The sequence below is a fragment of the Peromyscus californicus genome, unplaced genomic scaffold (assembly GCF_007827085.1).
Source record: "Peromyscus californicus insignis strain IS unplaced genomic scaffold, ASM782708v3 Scaffold_6__1_contigs__length_162567912, whole genome shotgun sequence".
NCBI lineage: Eukaryota > Metazoa > Chordata > Mammalia > Rodentia > Cricetidae > Peromyscus > Peromyscus californicus.
Window position 1 is genome coordinate 29,581,337 of NW_026294584.1, and position 22,982 is coordinate 29,604,318.

The 22,982-nt window shown below is 39.3% G+C and overlaps 1 protein-coding gene across 2 annotated transcripts in view; it reads left to right on the plus strand.

The window, feature by feature from the left end:
- Mdfic (MyoD family inhibitor domain containing) overlaps positions 1–22,982 on the plus strand; it is an 83,232-nt gene that overhangs the window by 29,708 nt on the left and 30,542 nt on the right. For both annotated transcript variants that reach the window (XM_052721125.1, XM_052721127.1), the window contains exon 4: positions 22,079–22,357. In XM_052721125.1, coding sequence (XP_052577085.1) covers positions 22,079–22,357 — 279 coding nt within the window. The remainder of the gene's footprint in view (positions 1–22,078; positions 22,358–22,982) is intronic.

A 22,982-nucleotide genomic window follows, 5' to 3' on the forward strand; every position in this document is an offset into this window, starting at 1 on the left:
TTACGTTCATACAACTGACATGTTAAATAACCTGGCTAATTTTTAAATGCTTTAAGTTTTAAGGCTTCTGACCCAATGAAACAAAAATATGTATAATCGCTAAAAATATCCTTTTTAAAGATGACTTGTATAATACTGACTTTTCTCTAAGTTCCAAGTTTGTTTGAAATTATTAAAGACTGATTGAGTAAAATCTCATTTTTGAATGCTTTTAAATGTGATAATGGTTGTGTATCTAGGCCCTGAACACTTAAGGTGAGAGATTTCCAGGTAACAGTAGAAGCCAGATGGCCAAAGCTTAGAGAGTCAGAATGTGCTGTGACCATGACTCTTTCCTCAGTGTGCATACTGCTGGCCTAACCTGTAGGTCACATATGAACTCTTGACTAGCATCTTGATTTCTGAGTCATGACTCCACAGGGTTTGGCTGACCCGAGGCTTCTTTTAATGTCACTGAAATGACATAGATCTTTGCTTCTATGAGATGTTCACTTCTGCTTATCTTGCAAATGTGGACAAAACTTGGTCTTTCTTAGCACCAAAATCTGTGCCACCTAACATTTGGAAATCAGAAATTCATTCTCTTCTTTCTTCCAGAACTTGGCCTTAGAAGTAAATATGCCTTATCTGTTGTGTGTTTTTCTCCCTTCATTGTTCCTCTTCTCTTCTGTGGTTTTCAGGCCCAGCTGGAACTTGTGATATCTCATAGTGCCCATAAATTCCCCAGCCCCACGCCACAGCTCCAGACTCACATAGACACCACAGCGACCACCATGCCTTCAGTCTTCTCACATTGGCTTTCAGGGCTGTGATGACAGAAGAAGAGTATTATATCTTGGAAGAATTGGTTCTTGTAAAAAATATGCTCTCTATTTCAATCAATATACCCCTGCTTCTCAGTTCCCAGTTCCACTTTAGAACTATTCCAGCCCTTTTCCTTTGTAACACCTACTGTTCTTAAAGGACTCAGATTATGATGTTCATCACTGGGATACTTTAGGTTTTAGCTAAATACTAGCTACTGGTATTCAAACCCATTTCTGGACCATATGGCTGATGGCTTAACCCATTTTGGTCTTTGTCCTACAAGGGTTGAAGAGTGACTACTCAAAGTTCTTTTGTGCTTGATGGTCCTTTTCCAGTAGACTAATTTCCTTCCTTGTTCTTTTTGTAGTATTTGATGGGACACAAATCCTGAAGGACATTTCCTCCCTCTCTGCCTCTAGTTCTGTGGTCTACTTCTATAGTGAGCCTGGCTTTCCCTTGTCTCGGGTACCTGTGAGTGCCTTAACTGATGTGAGGCTTTACATACCATGCCTTTTACATTGTCAGTGCTGAAGCCTTCCCAGATATTCCCATGCTGCTTCACTCTGTGCTCTTTCCCTTTTTAGCCGTTACCACAATTCGTGACTTTGATCAAGTCCATGCCTACTGTCTCCTGGCTCTAAGTCATGGGAATTATCGCAATTCCAGAACCACAGGAACCTTCCAGGGAATGATTCTGGATGATTGAATGTAGAACTAAAACCAGTCCTGCTTTTGATCTCACCACTTCCTCTCATGCACACGTGACAGGTTCCTCCTTCAGGGCTGGGCTTCCTTTGCATTTCTTCCCTATGTTCAGCCAGCCAGCAAGGGCTGTGCCTTTTTCTCTCATCAGGATAAGGCTTATCTGCCTCTATCCAGAAGAGCTCACTGGTTTTGACGTTGCAGTCTACTTGTGTGTGACACTCTTATCCACTGGGAGGCTGAGGATTCCTTAGAGCATAGTTGACATCTCAATGAATTGTGTTGTACAGGGCAGGGCCACGCTGAGTTTGTTTGATCACTTCTGTGTTGATTGCTGAATAAATGAAAGTTTTTCCTTGTTGTCAGAGAAAGGGGTGGGGAGGGATTCTATGGTGTTTAGGGTCCTCAAGAGCTCACCTTAAAACTATCAGGGTGAGGAAGGCAGTTTTTCTAAAGTGTAAGTATTTCAAGCCCAAATTTTAGTCTTTGTCCTTAGTTGAAAGTTCCTGCTGCTTTACCATCATTACCCATGAATCTGTAGCCTGCCTTTGTGTTGGTTTGGAGGAAAAAGTTGGAACAATTGTGATATACTATACACCTTCCATATTTCACATTTGTTCTAATAAATTCAAGACAATTTCTGGGTTTAACATAAACTTGACATCTGAGAAAAGAAAGTGCTTTGGTTTTCAAAACTTAGAGCTTGGTCTCATTTCAAGGGAGAGATAAGAACCTTGGCTTGTGTCGTTCTTTTTTAAAAGGACTTTCCATTTTCAGTAAGAAGAAATCATGGAAGGCTGAGGCTGAAGACACAGGTGGGACAGGGATGAGATTCTGTGGTCACATCCCTCTGTGGGGGGCAGTGGCTCCCACTCTTCATGTTAGCTTAACAGACAGCTTTCCAGGTCCTTCCCAAACCAATTAACTTGGAATCATGTGGGAGTGGAACTCAGGCATTCATGAGTTCCCAGGATAATTTCAACCTGCAGAGCTATGCACTTGAACATGCTGCCCCAGAACAGATACATTTGAAGAATAATCTGAGCATTTGTTATCAGTGTCAACATTTGTCTTAAAAAAATAAAAAAGCAGTTTCTTGTTATTGATAAATCCACTAAAACCCCACCCGTATGGCTGTTGGGTAGAGACGGTACTGGCTTCATTTTTTTTAATCCCATAGTCCTTTGGGGAAGTTGTTTTCTCGAACACTGTTCAGATTTGTTTCTTACTTTTAGTTTCACTATGCATGGCTTGCCAGTCTTATCATATTGGAAAAGAACTATTTAATTTGCACATGTAGCCTTGTTAAATGGCACAATGAAAGGACTTCAGAGTCTTTTAGATGTAATCTAAAGGAATTATTTGATTGTCTTAGTATCCTTGATACATTAAATAAAAATCAAAGTTTACCTTATATATGAGTGAAATTTTGAAGATGAAAATCATTTCATCTAATTTTCTGAAGAATTACACACACCTGCCTCTTTCATCTTCCTTTGATTCTGTGTCTTAAATTGGAGTAAGCATTCGCTTTCAGTTAAAAAGGCCTGGAATACGCACTCTCTAATCAAGTGTTTGTAGATAAATTGGAAAGAATATCTTCTTAACTATTACATCTAGAGCTTGTTCTCAGAGGAAAGTGAGGTCTTTCGTAATAGAGATACAGTTTACCTAAGAGTCACATTAATAAGAGAAAAATCAGCTTTTTGAATAATATATGAATCCATATGGTATCAGTGGTATCTAGGCATTTGGGACAATGCATAATTAGTTTCAATTCCCTTTGAGAGGGAGATGTGGATGTTAAAACAAATTGCTGATGAAGCATATACTTTGGAGAACAGTGTATTTCAAAATTTTGTGCAATATCAGCTATTTCTTTCAATGGTATGGAAATACAGTGGGCAACTGAGAAGATTTATTAGGCATAATTTTCAACCATTCTTATGATATAAAGGTTCATGGTTTGCTTATTTAAGACAGTGACTAAAACAAGGATTGTAGGCAGTGTTTGTAGAGCATCTGGGAAAACACTGCTTCTATTCAATGTCTGGTGCCATTGTTTCTAGTCAGTGAACTAATAATCATTTGCTTGTATGTGAGTTATGGTATGACAATGTTTAGCACTAAATAGGGATTGGCTATTTAAATTATGATAGGCTTTTTTATGATAATGAACAATGGATTAGTGTGGAAAGGTCAGCATCCAGAGAATAAGAAAACTGAGAATCATGGAATGAACAGTGGGGAAGAAAGGGGAGAGTAGAGGTTGTGATAGGCTGAGTGTCTTAAGTGAAAGGGAAGGAAGGGCGTCTCTGGAAGGAACTGGTTTGTTGCAGGAAATACATATTCTCAAGTAGAAATTGCTTGTCTGGTAGGATTTCTAGTCATTTTCATGTGGAGAAGAGTCTGTGAACATTGAACATTCACCGTAGCCAGTGAGGCTACAGTATATATAACACAGAGGACTACATGCATGCATAGTTTTTCATTTGCTCCCCCTCTTAAGGCTCCCAAACAAAATATCATATCTTCTCACCTTTGCTACAGCTTTTACTATATGCATTCAAAGTAGCACCCTTAATAACTAAAATTTAAAATGACTCAAAAGCACATTAGGGAAGATTGGATAAATAAATCATGACATAGTCATGACTGATATATAATAATAAATATCATATAGCAAAGAAATAAGTAATATATAACATATTGTTAGGAATAGTCACATATTTCTGGATTTTCCATAGAAATAATAAAAATCCACAAAAATGAATTCTTTATATTTTATTTCCCTCTTCAGAAAGGGTCTCAGTATGTAACCCTGAATGGCCTGGAACGTGCTATGTAGACCAGGCTGGCCTGGACCTCGTGGAGGTCAGCTTATCTCTACCTCTTAAGTGCTGTGATTAAAGGTGTGTGCCACTATGTTGAGCCTTAGTGCTATGACTTTTTGAAATTTATACTCTGAAGCTGGTGAGCATTATCATCATGATCTTTTATTAAAGATCATTTATTCAATCACAGCCTTCTTGAAAAGTGGGGCCCATAACATTGCTCTACCCATCACTCCTTAGTTTTCATTTTTCTCAGGTTTACTTGTTTTGGTAAGCCTTGAGGTCATAATCATTTCTTTCTCCTCACTAAACTTAAAGAAAACAGGGGCTTAATATAGCACAGCCTGGGAAGAAGTCTTTAATAACTTGTTTTCTTCATGAAATCCACTGTGTTAAGGTAAAAACATTTGAATGGTCTAGTTCACAGAGCATATATTTAATGAGCAAAGCCCACGTGAGAGTGCTCATTTTCTGCAGTTATGTTTTTTTAAAAAAAAAAAAAAACAAAACTAAAAACAAAGGCTAACCACACCACATTTTGAGCCTAAACATCTAAGCTCTCAGCGTCAGAATCTAGAGCTTTGGCAGGACTGAATGGGAATGATTACAGGCTGGTCAGTAATAATGACAGATTTTAGTGTCCATTTTAGTGTGCGAAACACTAAATTACAGGGAATTGAAAAATGGGCAGTTTGTAGTTTTAGAACAGCATTCCTTGGGGTTGGGGGCATCCTTTGGGGATAGCTTTCTTCTCCTCCCTCTTAACTGACACTGTCATTTTTTGCTTCTTTGCACATGAATAAGAAAAGCGACACTATGTGTGGACAGTATCTTTGGAAGATCAGCTTGTTACCATATGCATCCCCACCCTAAACACATCTCTGTGATAGCCTTTTGGCATAGCACATTACAACTCGGTCCTTTGGAAAGTATCACAGTGACGGTTCCTTATTCACAGGCCCTACTCTTACAAATCTTCCTGGAGAGCCGTTTCACCTCAGGTAGTTCCCATCTATTCAGGCTGCTACAGTCCACCGGATGAATGTGCTGAGAGTGCCCATGCTCTAAGGATAATGTATGAAGACTTTTCATAGAACTGTGGGGGCCACCATAGATAAGTGCAGCACAGTATTTATATAAAAAGAGAAAATACACATGCCATTAGCCATTTAGCTTGAAAATGAAGTAATGGCCTGAAATTGAATTTGCTAATAACAAGCTCTATTTTTGACAGGATTTAGACACAGCAGAGGTGTAGGTGGTGTACAACAGCAAGATGCAGAGAGAGATTTTTATGTACATAGAGAAGGTGGGGCTTAGGGAGGGGTAGGGTCATGTGACTTAGATTTCTAAATGAGGCTCACTTATTATGGGACAGTGGACAAGTCACTCTATCTTTCAGTCTTAAGTTCTGCCAACTTTGATATATAGTTGGAGGTATATATTCTCTCCTCATCATACAACTGGTAAAGAAAATCTAGATACTCTCTTCACCATCCCAATCCTCAGTGATGGGGTGTTCCATAATGGGGCTAGAGAAAGAAGTGTGGCATGGTGTAAGTTAGGCCATTATAGAAATACTGCCTTTTCTGGCCTATGTGGAGATTTGGAGTGAAATCAAGGGAGAAAAGCAGAGCATGACTCCACATCTCACTGGTTACTCAGCACTCTGGAAGAAGTAACCAGAAGAGCTAGTGCGGCTTCTATTACATGATCTTAAAATACTCAAAAATGTATCTGAGCAGATTACCTGCATGGTGTGGGTGCACTGAGCAGAGCCTACCTACTTAATGTTAACTTTGAGTTTTCAATCATGACATACTTTCATCAGATGGAAAAGTGGGGGAGCACAAGCACCAATGTATTGTGTATTGCCACTCATATTTAATGTGGGTTATTATTTCATAATATTACATGAACTTAAAAAAAACAAACACCTGCCTCTCCTAGGGTCCCTCCAAAAGTTCTGGGTCATTCTAGGAGGCTGGCTGGTTAGCTCCAAGGGGCACCAACCACCCCTCAGCCTGGAGCCCCCACCTCTCTACGCACCCCCCTCACTCCCACCACAAAGGGCTATAGGTCTCCCTGCCCTGCCTGAGTCCAGTTTACAAACCGTGGTTGCTCCAGGGCCTGGTCCCTCTTTCCTGGGGTGCCACCACTTTCCTAGTGGACACAGGGCCCACATATGCCAGGTAAGTAGCAAACCCTTCCTCCTGCCAAGAGCTGAATCTCAGAAGGCCCCCATCACTGCCCTGGCCCACCTGGGGCCAGCAGGCCCTCCTTCCCAGCGGCTACTTCTCCTCTTGCCTTAGGCCTCTCCACCCTGATCTGCAATAACAAGGAAGCGAGATTCCACAGTAGACATCCTGCATCCCGCGTGCGCCCTCTCTGTTGAGATCCTGTGTGGGAGGCCTCTCCCTTGTAGTATCTAGGATGGTAGTCCTCAGAAGAGACTGTAGGTACGTAGCCCAGCCCCATTGTTCAGAGGCGGCAGCCAGCCTGGCCCTGAACCAGACTCAGGCTGGGTCAGGCTCTGCTCTTGCTGCCGTCCTTGCTACTGTCTCTGTCGGTTGGGTTGGGACCCTTTGCCCCTTAGGAGAGGTGTTGGTTACAGTTTACCTCAGTTTGTCACTGTTGAAGAAACACATAATAATAGCAAAAAATTAATAACATCGTAGACATGGAGACTTAGAAGACAAAAACCACAGAAGAAACCTCCCCCTTTGCAATTTTTCTGTGAAGGTATAGTTTGTTCATGTACGCACACATATGTGCGTGTCTCTGTCTCACCCCAGGGCAGGCCAGATCATCTATTGACACCTGTCCCAGCCTGTGTGTCCCTCACACTGCCCCTGTCCTTTGGTGCTTCCCAGGGGCCCCTTTGAGCGGGCTTGTGGGGTGTAGGGGAGCTCCCTGGATAGGAAGTGGGGCCTTCAGTTAGCTAGAGGTCTCCCACCAGATCCTGTGAACAGAGCCCAATGGCTGTGTGATGCTCCCTGAGCTCACAGCACAGTGCTGGTGGTTGGCATCTGTCTGAGTCTGGGGCAGGGCCTGGGTTGAACCCAAGCCCTAGAGCCTCACTCCTGTCTTGCCCCCCCCCCCCCACCCCATGTGTTTGTAAATACTCTGGCATCCTTTGGCCCTGAGGAGGTTTTTCAATGTGTTATTTACTTCTCTAACTATGACAATTGCTATAAAATAAAAATTTAGAAAAAAACAAAACAAGACAAAAAAAAACCAAACACCAACAACAAAAACTTAGCCAGGTGGTGGTGGCTCATTCCTCGAATCCCAGCACCCAGGAGGCAGAGGCAGGTTGATCTCTGAGTTTGAGGGCAGGCTAGTCTACAGAGCAAGTTCTGGGACAGTCAGAACTACACAGAGAAACCCTGTCTCGAAAAACCAAACCAAACCAAACCAAGCAAACAAACTAAGCAGCTGGATATGAAGGCATGGGCATTTAATTCTAGTACTTGGGAGATGAAACCAGGTAGATCTCTATGAGTTTCAAGGCCAGCCTGGTATCTTTATCTGTATCTGAGTAGCCAGGCAGGCAAGGGTAGATAGTGGGACCCTGGTGCAAAAAAAAAAAAAAAAAGTTTTCTCTGACACATATGCTGTTTTACCCCTCTCTCTCTTACCCATTTATTCTCATGGACCAGATGGTGTGAATCAGATACAGAAAACATTTATTTTCATATTCCTTTTTGTTCAGTGCTTTTCCATTTCTTTTCCATTTGGAAGAACAACAACAATAAGAAATGCAGAGGTGTAATCTTGCCTCCTGCTGATGGCTGTTATCACTGTAGCAGCCTTGAGAGCAAGAGACATGGCGGCATTTGTTCAGTTAATATTTGTTGTTGTAAGAATTAGGAAAGTACCCAATAGCTTCTGTTACTCCTGCAGATTGATTTTGCTCCCAAACACATTTTCTAGACAAATTACCCCTTACACCCTTTTGCACTTGTTTCTCTAGGAAAAGCTATACAATGTCATTGACAGATATTATTTGTTTTTAGCTTTATTTATTATTTTACATGTGTGAGTGTTTTGCTTGCATTTATGTGTGTACCACATCCTGCTGGTATCCCAGGAGGTCAGAAGAGGGCATTGGATCCCCTAGGACTGGAATTACAGATTGTTGGGAGCTGCCATGTGTGTGCTGGGAATCAAACCCTGGTTCTTAGCAAAAGCAACAAGTGTTTTAACTGCTGAGCCAACTCTCCCAACAAGATAGATATTATTTAGATGACATAGTTTTCAAAATTACAAGTCTCTAGAGAAATGAGTCTTCACACTGTTTCTTCTTTTTTTTAACTAGATTTCTGGATATTAAGGCATATGCAGCCGGGCGGTGGTGGCACAAGCCGGGCGGTGGTGGCGCACGCCTTTAATCCCAGCACACGGGAGGCAGAGGCAGGCGGATCTCTGTGAGTTCGAGGCCAGCCTGGTCTACAGAGCGAGATCCAGGAAAGGCGCAAAGCTACACAGAGAAACCCTGTCTCGAAAAAACCAAAAAAAAAAAAAAAAGAGTTAAGGCATATGCACATTATGTGCTTATCTCTTGACAATGAACTTCAGACTTATGCTTTTGGAATATTACGGAACAGGGTGATGCCATTGGAATTGATATGTTTAACCTGTGTTTCCCAGTTGACAAGTTGAGGTTGAATGAAAGAGGTAAAGAATTGCACAAGGATGCCTGGAATGGGGGGCTGTCTGTAATTTTTGATGATGAGCTTTGTTTATGGATAAGAATATGTACTAACCACTTGCAATTTGAAATCCACATGTGGGATTTTAAAAGCTATATTAATAGGAAACAATTATTAGAGGCAAATAGGAAATTTATGAAGCCCCACATAGACAAACTTATTCAGTTCACTATCAAACTGCCTATGTATTTTCTGGGAGTTTGACTTTTTGAGGAAGTGCTCATGGTCAGCAGTCTAACTATCTATGGTCCTGTCTTCTGTTTGTCCTTCTGGAGCACAGTGCTCTGGAAGAGATGAGATAGTTCCTGAGAAGGATTACCATGAGGTAAATATGTTGTCCAGCTCTCTAGAGTTGGACAAAGTTTGAGAACAATTACCAGAGACTTGTGCCCCTTAACTGATAAAGGAACTTGGTTTAGAAAAATAGAAGATTAAAAAAAAAAAACAAAAAAACAAAAAACAGAGTAATAGTCTCACTCCTAAAATCTGAGAAAAACAAGATAATACAGTATAAACAAACAAACCAACCCAGCAGTTTAATTCTCTTAAACCTTTTCACTGTTGAAAAAGCATCATACCATTCATGCTCTTCTATGGAGCTTGAGATCAAATTTCCCCAAATTGAGGCATAAATTGGTTAGTCCATTTCAGAGGCATGGATGTATGTCTTTTGTTCTTGGAAAGTAATTAAAGGGTAAGATTTCTGTAAATGTTCCCTAATAATCCAAGTTGTGGCTTCATGTTACATTTGTATATAGTTGATGACAGTGTTCGGTAGCTTCCTAAGAGCCCTTTTGTTGGGAGTGTCTTGAATCAAATCAAAGTATTTATGCCAACTTCTGGTCAGTGGAAATTGAGTGGTCTTGTAAATGAATAATTTATTGTAGCAATGGACTTATGGTAAAGAAGCACAATATCCAGAAAAATAATGCCAGGAACAGTTATGGAGGCACAACCCGTGTCCCGTGTCCCCCCCCCCCCCCCCCCCCCCCCCCGGCATATTCACTAATGTTAATAGTTATAATTAGGTGATAAATAGACTGTCCAAAGGGCAGCATGTGAATTCCCTAACCACCTTGGCTTCCTCTCAGGTCAGCAAAAACCCTGAAGTCCTTTGTGCCTCTAGGCTTTGCTAGCTTTAGCCTGGCCAGATTCCCAGGCCTCCTCTTTATGAGGCCCCTTTTCCTTTTGGTTGTTTGTTGAGATGCCCTTTGTAGCTTTCCAAAATGAAGTTCTTCTTCTTGTTATGGGGAAAACACTGTCTCAGTAGTAGTTTTCACTTTGGAATGGTTACCATGGTTTTCAGGTGGGCACTGTTTTTGTTTCTCACCACTGTTTCACTAGCCTTTGCACTATGTCTGATACTTAAAATATATTCAATAAGCACTTGGTGAAAGAACGCAGAGCATCAAAAACAAAACAAACAGAAACAATTCCCCAAATCTCAGTTCTCTGTAGACAACTATTTCTATCAACTGTGTAGCTGGAGTGCTAAATTTTTTTGTTTCTGTATTTTTTATTATCTCTAATTATTTTTGATTTCTTGTCCACTGTTGGACTACATGGTAATGTTAATCTAATGTGAAATTAATATGAAGTTCATGGTAATACAGAATTTTGACAGTTTTTTTTTTCCAAAATTCATTTGAATAAGAAATAATGATAGACCTAATGAATTACAGGCTATGCTGGGTGGTTGGGGATTTAGAGGATTCAGATACATTCTAAACTTCACTAACAGATGGAAGAAGCAGCCAGATTCTGTTAGGGAGCGTAGGGAAAGGCAACTTTCCCCAGACTTTCCATGAGAGCACTATATACTTACTAGGGCTTTATTTAAAGAATTAAAATTGGGGGCTGCAGAAGAACGCTATTTCTTCTGCCTTGTCATTGTGTCATTTTTTCTGGTGTCCCTTGTTCTGGGTGCTGGATCAGATACTCTGCTCAGCTTTGTAGGCACATGACCACACATATCCTGCTAAACAGAGGCTTGCTGAGTGACACTATTGAATCACAAATGACATGATATTTGTTGTGGAGGAACACAGCATTTTGGTGGAGATGGCAGGCGTTCAAATAAAGTTTTCTCTTGACTCCAAGAGGAGGGACTCACCTATATCTCAGGGGACTGTTTAACAAAGATGGAGAGTAGATGGCATGTGATGTTGGTTTGAAGTAAGAGACAGTGGAGCATCCCAAGACAGTGGATAGAAAAGAATCACACAGTGGCCTGGAAAGACTGATGCACTTCTTTGAGAAGCAGGACAAGTTCCATATAGCTGGGACCCAGGAAAATGGCGGGGAGGAGAAGGAGGCATTATTGGGAAGGTTTTAGTAAAGTACTGATTTTATTCTAAAGATCATTAAACTTGGAATTTCTCATTGGGACAGTAAGGCAAACAGATTCTGGGTTGGTTCTGGTTTGTCAATGATATGAAAGTAGGCCAGAGCTAGAGAGCTCTGATTAGGAGGCTTTGATGACTTAAGATAGAAATGACAACAATTTTAACTGCTGGCTGCCAAGGAAGAAGGAGTGCTAAGCACAGGTGTTATGTGCAAGACTCACCTCTGGGGCAAGTGGTCCAGATCCTCAGGGAAGCCTGTTTGTGTGATTGTGATGCCTTGCAGACATGCTGGTCTCATCCCTCAAACTCACTTTCATCACTGTTTTTCTCTCTCTCTCATCCTCTTTCATCTCTCATCCTCTTGTATTGTCCTTTATTGTTTCGCTTTTCTGCTATTTTATCCTTGTTTTCTGACATTGTATCACAGTTTTGTCTTTGTTTTTCCTTTTCAAGAACACCATGATTTAAACATATTACATGCAAATAAAATAATGCGTGTCTGGCGCAGTGTGCTTCTGAAGTGTGTTTATACACACACTTGCAAAAGATGCCATCTCCCAGGAGAATGTGCCAAATTGTATATCTGAAAGTGTTCTTTTGATTTTTGTTTCCTTCCCATAACAAAAGCAAACTCAACTTGCTGTACAAGTGAAGCTAGTGTGTCCTTGAGCACAGGACAGTAGAAATGTAGGTAAAGTGACCATTGAACAAATTGCAGTTAGCTAGAGGGTACCGCCCATTGTTCACCCTGATGTCTGGCAGATGGGAAAGCTGTGATGTCATTTTGTTCGTTATTTTCCCTACATTTGAATACTTGCCTCTAATGACATTAAGATGTGAAATTAACACTACTAGGGATGTCCTCTGAATTTATTGTTACTTGAGGTCATAAATATCCATAAGCTCTACAGTGAATGAGTTCTTTGTAAATTTGTTCCCTGTAAGGTCCCTTGTCCCTAGAATAGTATATAACAAAATATTTTATAATGACTTATTTCAGCTATTTTGCAGCCAAAGTGACCTTGACAGATTTAGTATATTTTAATGGAGAAATTAGGAGAGGAACAATTTATGTAAATGGTCTCAATCTGTGACTCTTCAAGCATGGTTCATGGTTTTGTCCCTCTATACGTTGATGTCCCACTTGTTGATGATTATGTTTTAAGTAATATTTTATTCTGTCCAGTAATATTGCAACTTGATGGATACAATAATCTAAATCAGGATCCAAAAAGTGAAAGCAACCTTATAATAGAGGAATTAAGATTTTAACCTTGGGGATGAGAATGAGAAAAACAGTATTTTGTTTCCTTATTCGTTTGCATAATTATTTTTCCTATTATGTATCTGCTAGAATCTGCTCTATACCTACACATACTTAATTGTGCATATGAGAATGGACTTGCGCAACCTGGAAAAACTTCTTTGTATCATTATTTTGAATATCATTGGCAGTTCTATAGGATAGCAGGTTATGCAGTAGTTTCTTATAGAGGAATGTTGCCAGGGTCCTCTGTAGGAGTCTGACATGATCATTAGGACCTGGTTGATCTTTGAGCCAATTCTTAGAACTTTGCTCTCAGTCTTGAATTTTCAAATTATTTCAGCAGAAGCATCATTCATAACAAGTGCACAGAGGATTCCTAGTCTCAGGCCACATTTTAAGGGAATCCTTAAAGTTCTTGCCATTGTTCACCAGTGAACTTGGGGATTATGAGCTTCATTAAAGCTGGTGTTTCTTTTCGGATTTGTTTTTCTTTTGGTTTCTTCATGTAAGCCATTGAGGAATTTGTTTTCCTTCTTTTTTTTTTTTTTTTTTTTTTTTTTTGGTTTTTCGAGACAGGGTTTCTCTGTGTAGCTTTGTGCCTTTTCCTGGAACTCACTTGGTAGCCCAGGCTGGCCTCGAACTCACAGAGATCCGCCTGGCTCTGCCTCCCGAGTGCTGGGATTAAAGGCGTGCGCCACCACCGCCTGGCTTGTTTTCCTTCTTAAATATTGAATTGCTTAACATCTTAGGTTCTTCTACCTAACTGGGTATCTTCTAGCTGTGACTTTATTTGTACATCCATCGCTCTGTGCTTTACTTGCAGACTAAGTTGAGGTTGCTTTTATTATGGAAAGGATCTTTCAGATATATAATTTGGCAGTGACTTTTTTATGCACTTTTCAGAAATGTTACTTTGTGAGCATTTTTGATGCATTTCCCCACACACCCTATGATATCTGTAACTGAATCTTTAATTCCCTTGTTATAACAGAGAGAGTTTCTTGAATTCTTGCTACAGTTCTACCATCCTTATATTATGCTTTTACAGCAATTCCCTAGGCTCAGGAAGGTGAAGGATGAAGTTTATAATGGTACTGAATACCAAACTGTTGCTTGATTTATTCAGGAAGGTTATTATATTCCAGGATCAAGTGACAGCTTAAAAGCTAGTCTAATTCATCATCATCAGTTAATTTTCACTGGGTGTCCACTGGGTGCTGAACATCATACAAGGCTCTTTGTCAGCATGTATGTGCCTGATAAGGTTGATGGAATTCAAGGAATATGGGATCTTGTCCTTAAGGAACGCTCTGCTGTCAATGCGAGTCAGTGAAGACCCAGGATTGTCAAGTTCTGTGTACAGATGCCTGGAACTAAAAACACTGCATGGCTACAGAAGTTACTGTCAGTAAATTTAGGTCCCGTTCTCATTATTATCTATATTGTCGCCAGGACAACAGTGGTGATGCCCAACAGACAAACACAGATGTCTGCTATGGTGACCTTAGCTCAGCAGCCTACAGTTATGCTTGGGTCTACAGGCAGATCCTTTTTGTTCTGTTCACGTAATTTCATATTGTTTTTACTTAATGAGACCCAATTGCCCCTTCTCCTAAACATCCATGCACTTCATCTTTCCTCATGAGAAGTTAGGCCTGTAGACCTCTGGGTGATGTGTATCCCTCCTCTGAAATGATTTGGAAGACCACCCTAGATCAAATTTGATAGAACTTGTTTTCATCCTGTATGTGGATTAAGACCACAGTGATAGAGGGGAGCCCGTGTATAGATAAAGAACAGGGCAGGTCTATGGAATGCAGGGTGGTCTGAACAGAGCTATACCCAGCATTCTGCTGTAGTTTCTTCCCTGACTTGGGCCTGTGTTCTGTGTGCAGTGAGTTTGTTTACTGGAAGACTCTGCTAAGATTTCCTTGTTTGGTATCCGTCATAGCCATTTCAGAGAAGATTCCCTTGGAGGAGGCTTCGAAGTCCTTCTCCAGTTGCTAACAAATATTTAGATTCAGGGATTACCTCAGAGCCTAAAAGTCCCAAGGGTTTTTTTTTTTTTTTTGTAGCAGTCTAATTTCCTCTCTCTCTCTCTCTCTCTCTCTCTCTCTCTCTCTCTCTCTCTCTCTTTCTCTCTCTCTCTCTCTCCTCTCTCTCTCTCTCTCTCTCTCTCTCTGCTCTCTCTCTCTCCTCTCTCTCTCTCCTCTCTCTCCTCTCCCCTCCCTCCCTCTTCTTTCTTTTCTTTTCCTTGTGCAGGACCTCATTTCTATGGTACCCTTGTCATATTTGGTTTTTGAGACGTGGCCTACTCTGATCTGTAGGTACCATTTTAACAGCTTCTTGTCACCAGCCTTACCTCTGGTAGTAGTGAGACTTGCTTCAGGTTATCCCTGCCCCTATACCTCAGTCTGTCTACTCTGGAGAATCTCCATCTCTGTAGTACTCCTAAGCAGGGAACATGAGGTATTTGCCCTGGTCTGACACTTCTGGCTTCCACTGCTGTTCCACAGTATTTGAATTAGAACACTAGATAGAAACCACAACAAATAATTTGCCTATTGCAATTTTGCTAGAACACATGCTTCTCTGAACCTCAGTGGGTGTAGATCACTGGCTATCCAAGCTGTTCCTTGCAATCTTATATCTAGGGATGGCCCAAAAGGTACATGGAGGTTGAATACCAACCTTTCATCTACTCACCCAGGCTTGACGTCTGGGTTCAGTGGCTGTTTGAAATTTGTCTATATAGAGGGGCACACCATTTCAGACTTATGTTGTGGCCAATTTATTTACATATTGCTAGCAATGGCCGTGTCACTTACAAGAAAATCATCTTTTAGTAAAGCTGCCTGCTATTTCTGGTAGGCATTTATATCACCAGATCATTCCAGTTTTAACTACGGAAGGCCCAGAGTCCAAGATGCCGGTATCCATTATGTTCCGTACTACTGCCTCTGTCCAGAAGAAGTTTCATAAAGAATGTCATAATACTCCAGCCTTAACCATTCCAAGCTTTGCATCCCAAGAGCTGATGGAAACTTGTGCAACTTACCTTTCATTAATATTTATTACTGACTGCTTTAGTTTTAGCAAGGATGAGTGGGTTCCTTTTCCCCGGGCTTACCTCTACTTAACTTGCTTCATCTGTCAACAAGTCAATCTGACCCCTCATGCAAGTGTTTACTCTGGATCAGAACTCTTAGTTTAGAGCTTTTAGATTTTTGTTCACTCCTTCTCTACATGTCTGTAAGACACAAGAAGGCCAAATGACCCAGAGACAGAGCTTGGGTCTAGAGCCTGTAAGACAGATCAGTTCTGCATCTGCCAAATCTTTGTGTGTCTGTTAGGATGAAGCCTGGAGTGCTTTAGGCTTCTTTTATATGCTTTGTGGTCCCTGGATGTTTTCGTTAGTGTGGAGAGACTCTAGGTGAATTCTGAGGTTTTAGTTATTTGGGCTTGTGCCTTATGATCACCCACTAATTATCATTATTATTCACTCTAATTTCACTGTAGCACACATTACATGTTTGTAGATGTGAAACTTGGCTAAGTGATGTGGTTCCAAAGAATTAATTTAAGAAGAATATATTGAAAAATATTCTATTTCTTATTCTATGCCTTGTATAGAAACTATATACAAGGTCTATACAAGGCACCTTGTATAGACCACAAGATGCCTTTCAAATGATCATATTAAAAAAAAAAAACCCTTCAAATAATAATTTAAAAAAAAGCACTTTTCTGAACCCTTTGTGGAGAAAGATGAACAAAAGTGAAGAAATGCTTGATTTATAATCGTGGTCAAAGTGCTAAGTAGTAGCCTTCCTCTAGTTACTACCTTGCTGTTGTTTTGAGATTTCTTAGTCAAGCTTCTGTCTGGTGAAACAGAACGAAAGCAACAGCAGGGCTTTTCACACATCTAGCTGCCCATTAATTGATTCTTTTTAAAACATAAAAGAAATGTGTCTTACATCTGAAGAGCATCACAGGTATATTGATCCCAAATGTGCCCATTATTGCCTCTTAGAAAACTCAGGGATGACTCCTTCAAAGAAGTGAATACATTGCTCCTCATAAAGCTGTCTGTCATCTTATACAACTTTCAGTATTTAAAAATGGCTTTTAGAAAGTTCATACCTCTATGGTAATTGTTTTATTGTGTTATTGTTTTGATACTATAAAGCAGTATTTGTATAATTCCTTTTCTGCAGGTTATGTATAAATGCATGTGCATTTATTTTCTTAGGTATATCCACAATATAATTATTAATAATATATAATAATTATAGGTAGCAGTCAATCTTATCATTGACTCAGTGACAGAAGTATCTATTGAGTCAGAAAGCAAAAGAGATACCATAGCAAATACCATAATGCTATGAGATTATCCAGGAAGAATAATAGTTTAAACACACTCATAAAGCTTGTAATTGACACCCTATAACCAAACCTGGCAATTTAAACTTTTCAAATTCACAAATGGGAGACTCTTTCCACAGACAAGTTAACCAGAAACTATGAAGCATAATAAGATAAAAGGCCAAACTTGCCATTCATTTGAGTATAAAATCAAGTAGTAGATATGAAACTATGTCTAGAGAGAAAAAAAGTAGTGGGATTTTGTTCTTCATTGATTTATGCTTTGAGGACCAAATATATAATATATACAGACATAAGTGTGTATATGTGTGTGTGTGTGTGTGTGTGTGTGTGTGTGTGTACATCTTAAGTGAAAATGTGATTTATGGTCCTTAAAATTCTTATTTTGAATTTATTGCATTTTTATCTAGAAAACACAAGATCATGCTTGCATAGTTATTTGATACAAGTTTTTCAATGGTTATTAGGAAAAGAAATAATTATTAGCACTTTCACAGAATTTCAAAATGAAGGCAAGCAGAACAGTTTTCAAATGTGGGGAAACTGTGTCGGTGAGGTAATGGGAAGGAACAAACACAGGCAGAGACTGGGAAGTCAGTCTTCCCTGATTCCATGAAGATTCCCGGGGCTTGGTTCCTTCAAAATCCCTGAAGTGTGCTCCTCAGCTGTGATCAAAGCTTGGTAGGTGGCCAGCCACATTAAGAAGTGGGCACACCCAGCCCCTCAGGGCCAGGCCTGGAAGGAGCATGTAGAAACAAGCCCATCTCTGAGAATGCTGAATCTACCTGCAAGGGAAGGTTGGAACACAGGAGTAAATATCTGCCTTGGACAACACAGAAATGGATTTTCAGGAAGCTATCGGTCTCCTCCTCTGGGGGTTAAATATGTTGAATTATATTCTAAATGTTCTTTATGAAATGCAATAGCAATAGATCAGTTGCTTTCCCAAACAATTTTTAACATTTTGCCTTTTTTTAAATTTTGAATAGTAGTACTTCCCATTGTCATCTAATGATTTATTTCACAATAATTACAATTGAATTAATTTTTTAAAATAAAATACAGTGTGCCAGAATAGTCTCCATGTTGTGAACTCACATCAGGGGAACCACAGTGGCTGACTGGGATTGCAAATTCATGAACGTTCAAAAAAATAAAAATAGTGATTTCAATATACAATTTCATATGTTAAATATGTACGTTAGATTCAGTGAAGATAGAAAATAGGATATGTGACCAAAAGAGTCTAGAAACTCAAGAAGTAAATAAGGCATTTCCAAAAGCCTTTGAGGAGGATGACGAAAAACAGTATAGAGTATACCAGGAGTCTCCAGCTGGGCAGGATTTAGGGGCATGTGCACCCAGACTTTGCACACAGAGAAAGTCTTGGCACTGGATGATAAAAAAAGAGAAGACTTTCACCTTGATTCTAAGTGATTTTACCTAAATTCACATTATGCAGCCAATAAAAAAATATACATTTATCATGAGTCATATTGAAAACCATCTCATCTGCTATTTAAGGACACTATTGTATATAAAGTGTCAAGATCACAGGTATCTTTTAATAACATTTAATTTGCTAAATTGTTCATATATTCATATGCAGTATTGCATATATAGCAAGCATCTCTACCATTACCGTGTGTGTGTGTGTGTGTGTGTGTGTGTGTGTGTGTGTGTGTGTGTCCTATAGTGGCTGTGTGGTACTGCATACCCAGTAAGAACCTTATAATTATTTTTAACAAAAGAACCTTATAATTATCCCTGTGAAAAGTAACAGGATTTAGTGTGATTTTTATGTGTACATCAACCATTTAAATTAACTACATGCATGAGAATTCTTGTAATTTTATTGAATATGGCTTGTGTGGACACCAGCCATGCAGATGATCTGCTCCCACTAATAGATTATATGCTGGAGTAAAACGTGGCTTTCTGTGGCTATGCCAGCAGTTGCAGTTTCACATGTACTTATTACTAGTTACAGTATCACCTGTTTTTTTTTTAATTATCAAAAGAAGTTCATGCCATTGACTCATTTGTTCCCATGTTTATTATTCCCATTGAAAACTGTTAGACCTAATCCTCCCTGATTGAAAACATTTGAACCTAGAAAGAACAGTATTTCTTAAGACATTTGTAACTATTCATCATGGATATTAAAATTACAATCATGCTGCATTGTGTGAGCTGTGGTTTTTAAAAAAAAGTCTCTACACATATGCCGATCAGGTGACCAATGCTATCCAGGTTTGAAGATGCTGAATGTCCTAATATCTGGTATTTGAAATTTTGACAAGTATTGCATTCATTCTTGAATATTGAGAATACATTTTTCGCTCATAGAGAGTAAATTTAAAATGGGGTCTTTTGTAGCAGCCCCCGTCCTGTTTGGAGTGATATAGCAGATGCTGAATGTTCACATATCAAACAAAATGCCAGGCTCCTGTAGAAAAGAGGTGTCAAAAAGTTTCTTTGTACCTTTAACGCATGTGATTATGTAGTACAAAATGCAGAGTTTGTAAAAATTTCTTGAATATACAGGCAAAAAAATGAATAATTCAAAACAACCCTTAAGTTCTACATTCTATTGTCCCTTTATAACACAGGCAGAAGATAGCAGTGCACTCCCAATAGAGCTGAACTTGCACAAGTTCCACCTCGGAAAATGCCAGATGGTCTATGGTCTACTTTTGAGAGCTGTCACATATGTAAAGATTGGAAAAAAAGAAAGACAGCTGAATGAGAACAGTGCATCATTAAAGCAGGAGTGAGGGTCCCCAGGCGTTGCCTGTGTTTTAAGAAGCATTGTGTCACCCCCATATTAGCATGCTTTTTTAGAGCTATACATGATTTGTACACAATAAGAAGAAATCTATTTGAAACCAAATAGTTGTGGTTTAATCAGGCAGGCGGTTTCGTTCTTCATTTGAACATAAAATCTTGTTTCCTGTTTAGTTTTAATTGCAACTTGACCATAAGATTAAAATCATACCCTTGAGAAATGGTCACTGAAGCTACATTTCCTGTCTATTGAGATGACTAAGATAAAGCTTATCCAGTTTTGATTTGATGTACTGCACACATTCGGCAAAATCATTCAACTAAAAAATGTTTTAGTGTTTTAAACAAAACTGAAGTGCAGAGGCAATATTTGGTTGCTGTAATTCAAAAACCTCAGAAAAATAATTGGTGACAGTGAAATAAAATATAAAAGTGCTATCATTTAACTGCCCCAGAAATAGATATGCTTTGAAGATTGAAATGTAGATAAATCGTTAAGGATGTATTAAACTAAAGCTCCAGCTGTAACTCATAAGTTGTAGATTCAGTTCTGTTAGTAGAAATAAAAAAAAAAGGTCAAATCTATCATTGTTTAGAATTTGGAGACAGGACACACTCCTCTTTTACCACTTGAATTTTTTATTTAATGAGACTGTTTAACTATTACATTACATTACTATTACAATTCTTGGGTTACATTGGACTGGAGTATGAGAAGTCATTTTTGACTGATTGATGAGGAGTTGCCCTGCATTGGTCAATGACATTTCAACTTAACCAAGCTCTCAGATTGCTTGAATTACTAGTTTTAGAGAGGAAGTTGCTCAAACATTCCATTTATTTGGAGAGATTGCTAGAAAGTGCTCTGTAAAGAACACTAAATTTGACATCTTTTAAAATGCATATGAATAACTAGCTGTGGGTTCAATGGCAGTCATTAGGATGTCATTCTGGTTGGTCTCTAAATCAAATGATTGCATGTTCCTAAGAAACCGATCTGTATAAGATGCTGGGTTGTAGATATTTGTCCTGAGGTCACATGGAGCTGTTGGGTAATGCTGATCAACACAAATTGTCATGATTCGCTCAATTGTTCAATGATGCAGTGCCCAAAAAATTAAATTCACTAGCCTTTTCAGTATCATGCCATTAAAATAGTCTCTCTTTCCACTTTAAACTAAAAAAGAGTTTTTTTTTTCATACATAGACATGTGGATGGTCTTATTTATATGTCATAGACATGTGTATGTCTGTGCATGCATCTACATGCCTGGCAGTCTGCTGTTCCACTGGTTTTTGTCTATGTATGGCCAAATGACACAGTGCTAGAGCTATTGGAATTTGATGGTGCAATTTCACATCTAATGAAAGTTCTACCCACCCTCAATTTTCTTCCCTAAAATTTCTTTGATTGTATGTGTTCTTCTTCCTTATTTTGGGATCAGCTTCTAAGTATCATTTAAAAAAAAAAAGCCCAAAAGAAGTGTTAGTGGGAGCTACACTAACTAAAATATGAAATAATTACCAAACTAAGAGAATGAACATATTTATGCCCACGATTTGGACACCTCCATGCTTTTCAATAATGTTTTGTCATTTTGTTGATCCCTGTAACTGTGTCTACCCATTCCTGTTGCTTTAGCTCTGGATCTTTATTAGTGTTTTCAAGGGGTGGGTTTGGGATTTTGTTTTTCTCCCTATGATGAAAAGCTAATTCTTCTCTTGTCCACTTGTGAATTGTTCCCGTCACTCCAAAATGTAATTGGTGAGTTTAGTACTGAGATCATGGTATTGTGTGTGTAGTGCTCAGGAGACCAACCAGCAAGAACAACCTTCACTGAACCAGTCTTGAATTACCTTTTCTTTAAACAGACCTTTTAATTTAAGTATTATTTTAAATTAACAAAAAAAATCCTCTAATTTTTTGTCTTTGTATAGTGATGTTTTTAACCTAATTTTATTTTACTTTCTAGACCCTCCCTCCTTTCCTCCATTTCTTCCTCCCTCCTTTCCTTCCTTCTAGAACATTGCTCTTCTTCCCTTTTCACCTTTTCCTTCTTCCTTTCTTCTATAACTCCCTGTCTCTTCAGTTTTATTATCATGGGTTAGACCTCTAGTCTCTATTTTTGAATTTGTATTTTGGAATATATCTTTTCATTATTGTAAAATAATAGCTTCTCATGCTTAGCTAAATGAACTTCTTTTTCGTTTGTTTTGTTTTGTTTTTTAACTCAGCCCAACCTCAGCGCCTGCCTCGGCTGCAGACATCAACACAGGAGCCCAGCAAGGAGGAAACAGGCAAGATGAAGAATGGGGGCCACAGGAGTCTGAGCAATGGCAATGGAATTCCTCATGGAGCTAAACAAGCACCCACAGATAACCACAAAATTTCAGCTCCTGTTTCTCAGAAAATGCATAGAAAACTTCAGTCCAGCTTATCTGTAAGCAATGATATCCATAAGAAGAGTAAAGTACACGCTGTCTTTTCCCAAAAGACTGCTTCCTCACCAGAAGGTACGTGTGAGATAGATGTGCATTTTTTTTAACCTCATGTAAAATTATTCAGTAGTAGTAAATTGATCCAGAAAACATGAGTAACATTCTCGCCTTTCCATCAGACAATCATAAATTTTGGTAAAATCCACTTAACTTCCTCCAATAAAAGTCTAAGATAAAAAAGGAAGATCTCGCAGCCAGCATTCTGCTTTTAGATTACCATCCTAGAGTGACTAGTCATTACTTTAAATATAACAGGTGTGCTTTTTTTAAAAAATGCCACAGTTAAAAATATGAATATACCATTTTGGGGCATATCAGAGTGCCTGTATTCTTTCCTTCCTTGGTGCAATGTGTTATGCTGTGCAGTCGAGATAAGATTACCTGCTTGCATTTTTGTCTTGCAAATTCATTCTTAATATGCAAAGCTGAAATAGGAAAAAGATCATGTAATTTCCCTGGTCTTGCTGGAGAATGGACCCGGCGAGGGGTGTCTCCTCTGTGAGCCATCTTCGAGCTCCCTTGCTGCCAGCATGTAGCACACTAGCCCCGCCCAGCCCTTTTGCTCCTTTCTGATACACTTGCCAAGGCTCTCTGACCTCTGGGCAGCTAGTTATTATTTCTTTTTCAGTGCTACCTCATC